Genomic DNA, 4,613 nt, shown 5'->3' with positions numbered 1-4,613 from the left:
AAGAGGAGACTGTAGATCTCAACTTTAGATCTCAACTTTAATTCTATGTTTCCGACAGTGTGACTAAGACAACCATACCACTTCAACTGCTATCACTTCAATGAAGACATGATTTCACCATGTGACTCTCCCAGCTAAAAGTAGGCTTATTTTCCAAACATGTGCAGGGCAGGGATTGTGAGGAGTTGACACAGCTGCCTGGCATCACACTTTGTACATGTGTGAACTACATGTGCACACGGGACGGCGTGACCTCAGATGAACCACAGAGGCTGAGTCCAAAGTGAGGCCTGGGGTGTTCAGCCATTGATCATACTTCACACGGACAGCAGCCTCTGCCAACCTGACACATTGCTAAAACTGCAATTGCAAGTCACGTGAGCTGTATTTTATAATATTAACATTCAGTGACATGAAGGTTTATCGCCTTCGTGGCAACACTGATGCTCACATTTTTCTCTGTGTCCGGCAGGAAGAGGCAAGTGTTTTCCAGTTGCATACATGACATATCATATTCAGCCTAAGTGACCTTCTGATATCAAAGACTTTATATCAGAAGAGGCCGGATTTGGCACCATGGACGTTAAGTTTGATGACTCATCTTCAATATCAAAATACAAGATATAAATAGATACAGGGCAAACTTTCTTGAACACCTTTAAATCTTTATTCAGAGAGGTTTGCAGGGAGAGTAGGATAGACGCTGCTCCAGAAATGCACATATCTCATCCTCAACTTTTGTCTAACGTATCCTTTGTCCATGTCTGAATGGATCTCCAGGTACTGATGTCCACCGCTGGTAAACTTTGGCCATGTAGCTGGGACACTCAGTGGACCATTGTTGGGATCCCTATGGGCATGGAAAGAAGTCCAATATCATGATCATAAACCAATAGACCATCAATTTTCTACAGGCCATGAGAGAAAACCAATGTCCCCAGTGTTTTACCCAGTTCTGGCAAAGTTGGTCCAGTAGGCGATCATGTAGCCAGAGAGGTCACGATGACTGGGCCAGTAACCCAGGGGAGTGGTAAATGGCTTTCCAAACACATACTGCAGGTCATCAGCATGGTCTGCTCCCATCCAGCTGGGGTAGGGCTTGGCCAGGCCCCCCAGTCGGTTTGGCTCCGAGAACATGTAGGAGTAGGTGCGGCCAGTCCTTTGGTAGAGAGAGCAAGAATCACACGCAGAAGAACAGATACCTTTCTGTTTGCTTATCAACAGGGATCGAGACCAAAGTAATGTGAGAATATGATGGGTGATATTTATGGTTACTATGGTTACTTATACAAATGTGTATCAGCAACATATAAAGTTATTACTGTATTAGTCATCATAAAGTATCAGTGAAGCATGACTTTCATTTTGCACAAGTTTTCACAATTGACTTTATTCGGAGTTGAGTCCAATATGGAGGTTTTTTAATGACTATAAGAGGGTTTCAAGAATTTGCTGAAAGAGCCGGATTAAAGAGATGAAAGACAAACTCTACTCAAATATTAACACTAACAACATGGCATGTGCAAAATTACGATGGTGGGAAATGTGCAGCCTTTGATCAAATTAGCGGCTCAGCAGAAAACGTGAAATACACAAAAGTATATTTTAAATTGAACAGCAGCTCGTTTTGAGTCTGTGAAGAACCACCAGGTTCCCAATTTTGTCTCTGTCAAAATTGGTTTATGAAAAATGTATTCATTTAGCTTCTTCCTTAAAATATGATTTTCCTCAAACCGCTTTCTGTTTGCTTTGGTCAGATACGTTCTAACCATGCTACATTTGAAGTGTTTTGTTTGCATTTCATTTACATGGATCAAAGACGGACTGAAGTACAGTTGACCCACAAGCATTTTGGACACCTCTGCTCTATTCAATCCAAAACAAGGTGCAAGTTAAAATCCAAAATTGGCACAGGCACAATGGAATCAATGACACGTTGGGATTATAATCCAAATACAGATCGATGTGAAAGAAAAGATGTTCTTACGTGGCACTGGCAGCATGAAGATAAAGTGCTGCTTGAGTAGGAACCAAAAAGATGTAGTCGGTTCCGATGTCCACCACCGTTCTTTTGATGATCTCCCTGCTGGGCTTGGATCCCCAAGTTGAGGAATACAGATCGAAAGCACTGTCCAAGGCAGCCTGTCCTTTTTTCGTGTAAGAAGCCAGAAGTCTCTTCACATCCTCACTGACAAAAGAAGTAAAGAGTTTAAAGCCAGAAAAGGTAAACCCATGTCCACATTGACCGATCACATCTGATTTAAGACTTTTAGGAGTTTACATTGGAGTGTCCACCAGCTGTGAGTTGATAGACGGAACGTCCAGTCCGGTAAAGACGTGTCCGTCCATGTCATTGATGCCAGCTATGTAGTCCACTTCGGCAGCATTGTGGAACAAATTGTACGGCTCATCGGGTAGGAAGTCACCATCAATGACAGCTGACAGGACCAGGTTCTCTAGAAGAGGATCTGAAGAAGTTGACAGGTTATGCCTCTGGTGCATGTAGTGATAGCTCTCTGAGATATATATATATATATATATGTGTGTGTGTGTGTGTGTGTGTGTCTGATATATATATCTTACTTACGGTCAGGTGAACTCTCTAAACTCATGCTACCAGCCATGGTGAGGAGGACAGGGTCAGTCATCTTCAAGCAGGCGGCCATCTTGGCATCAGTGGGACAGTTGACCTTCAGAGCAATCTGTACAACAAAAGTCAAGTCTGTAGTTTGCAACAACGCATGTTTTCCATTCAACAACACAAACATTGTTGTCTTTGTGTGATGGTGTACTTAAACACACTTTTGTTACGGTACTCATGATATTTTTAAAGAAATTGATGGATAATACACTGAGTCAAATCCAACTCATACCTCCTCAGCAATCTTTCTGGGGTTCCTGATGACACCCCAAGGGCACAGGGCAACGCCACTCTGGGAAATCGCTCTCCTGATGAGTCCTTTGTTGTGGGGTGTTAGAGTCTGAGAGCATGATACAAAGAAACAAAGGACAATATTAACTCACCAGAAAGAAAAGCAACTGACTTTAGCTCAACAAAAAAAAGTACCTGAAAGCTGACACTAGCGCCACCTGCTGACTCCCCAAAGATGGTGATGTTGCCAGGGTCCCCTCCGAAAGAACGGATGTTTCTGTGGACCCAAGCAATGGCGGCCTGCTGATCCCAGAGACCATAGTTTCCTGTTTTGTTGTTGGAGGACAGTTCAGCTCATAAAACAAAGGCCACATATCCAGAGACAAAGTGGAACCTACCAGGGAGGTCTGAGTCTCCAGTGCTCAGGAAGCCCAAAGTGCCCACTCTGTATCCCAGGGTCACCACAATGAGGTTGCCCCTGTCAGCAATCTCCTGACCATCGTACAGGTAGTTGTCCAGAAAGTTGGCACCCATGGATCCACCAACCAGGAAGCCCCCTCCATAGAGCCAGACCATGACAGGCAGGCCTGTTGAGACTGGAATCCAACACACCTGAGTACTTCTTTCTGGGGTAGATCAGGTGTTTACTTGCAGTACCTGTCTTGCCATGAGGAACCCAGATGTTAAGGTAAAGACAGTCTTCGGTGCCTCTTGTCTCTGTCATGATGAGGTTCACCTGTAGGCATCGCTTCCTGTACTCAGTGGCCTTTAGAATACCTGGACATGAAGTGATCTCAGGATTATCATATGTTGGTTATACCTTTGTCGACGAGACCAAGACCAAGAGTTGACTTGACTTTAGCCCAAATATATTGTTATATTGTTGAATTCCCATATATATTGTTATGGGAATTCAAAATACTCTATCAACCAAACTAAAAATGAGGACACAGACTGAGCGGGAGCCACAGAAGACATCTCGGTTATGGATGTTAATATGTAGATGTCCTCATCAATAGATATAGCAAATGCAGATCTGTGGACTCACCATCCCAGCCAGGGTGAGGTTTTGGTTTCTCAAACCTCCCAGGCATGTCTGCAAAGGGAATTCCACGGAAGATGTCCATGTGTCGCTGGAGGCCAAGGCGGATGTTCTCACCCTGAACCATGCCGCCTTCTGTGTACACCACCCCCAGCTGCAGGCGTCGAAGACGGAACACACTTGATTTTGCTGCTATTGTAACTAATAATGTCATTACTTACCGAGGTGGCGGACACCGTCTCCAGAAACACAGCAAAAGCCACTAAAATCCCCAGGGCCATCATGACGAGACAGTGAGGACCAGGCTGACGTGTTTGCTTGACTTTTATAAAGGCAAGCCTCCTTTTGACCTGTGAGGACCACTGCTGTCGATGTTACATAACACTTAATGTTTAACTACGAGGCACTGATGAGAAGGATGGACTCACGGCTGAGAAATATGAAATTAGCAGAAACTAAAGACGCCTTATTTAAAGATCCTGGCACGATTGTGTTTTTTTTTTTGGTTCTGACTGAAAAGCAAGGGATGTAATATAGTGAAATGATGAAAAAAACAATTAAGATTATACGTTGGGATGGCACTTGATTCAAAAAAGCATGTAATTAATCACATTTCAGTATTTGAGACCTGAATTATCAAATGTAAGTTTATTCTGTACACAAGGAGCGGAAACATCAAGGAGAAAGGGCTCCAGCGAT

The 4,613-nt window shown here is 43.6% G+C and overlaps 1 protein-coding gene across 1 annotated transcript; it reads right to left on the bottom strand.

Annotated features, from left to right (window-relative positions):
• Positions 1-659: 659 nt before the first annotated feature.
• On the bottom strand, positions 660-4,405 carry cel.2 (carboxyl ester lipase, tandem duplicate 2). Its single transcript, XM_053866887.1, has 11 exons — positions 4,136-4,405; positions 3,921-4,068; positions 3,530-3,649; positions 3,271-3,468; positions 3,068-3,198; positions 2,874-2,981; positions 2,588-2,702; positions 2,282-2,468; positions 1,988-2,188; positions 950-1,159; positions 660-850 (listed from the first exon to the last, which is right to left on the bottom strand). The coding sequence occupies exons 1-11, from the start codon at positions 4,196-4,198 to the stop codon at positions 667-669; spliced, it is 1,665 nt and encodes a 554-aa protein (XP_053722862.1). The 5' UTR covers positions 4,199-4,405; the 3' UTR covers positions 660-666.
• Positions 4,406-4,613: the final 208 nt, after the last annotated feature.

Source organism: Synchiropus splendidus, chromosome 1, assembly GCF_027744825.2.
Source record: "Synchiropus splendidus isolate RoL2022-P1 chromosome 1, RoL_Sspl_1.0, whole genome shotgun sequence".
NCBI lineage: Eukaryota > Metazoa > Chordata > Actinopteri > Syngnathiformes > Callionymidae > Synchiropus > Synchiropus splendidus.
The sequence above is the reverse complement of the archived record's forward strand: the minus strand, read 5'-3'. Positions and strand labels throughout refer to the sequence as shown.

What these genes read in the sequence shown, in the direction of transcription:
- cel.2 (XM_053866887.1), bottom strand. Translation starts at nt 4,198, where the DNA reads ATGATGGCCCTGGGGATTTTAGTGGCTTTTGCTGTGTTTCTGGAGACG. An exon ending in ACCTCACCCTGGCTGGGATG is followed by an intron (nt 3,650 to 3,920) that starts GTGAGTCCACAG and finishes CTTCATGTCCAG; the next exon opens with GTATTCTAAAGGCCACTGAG. An exon ending in CCAGAAAGATTGCTGAGGAG is followed by an intron (nt 2,703 to 2,873) that starts GTATGAGTTGGA and finishes TTTGTTGTACAG; the next exon opens with ATTGCTCTGAAGGTCAACTG.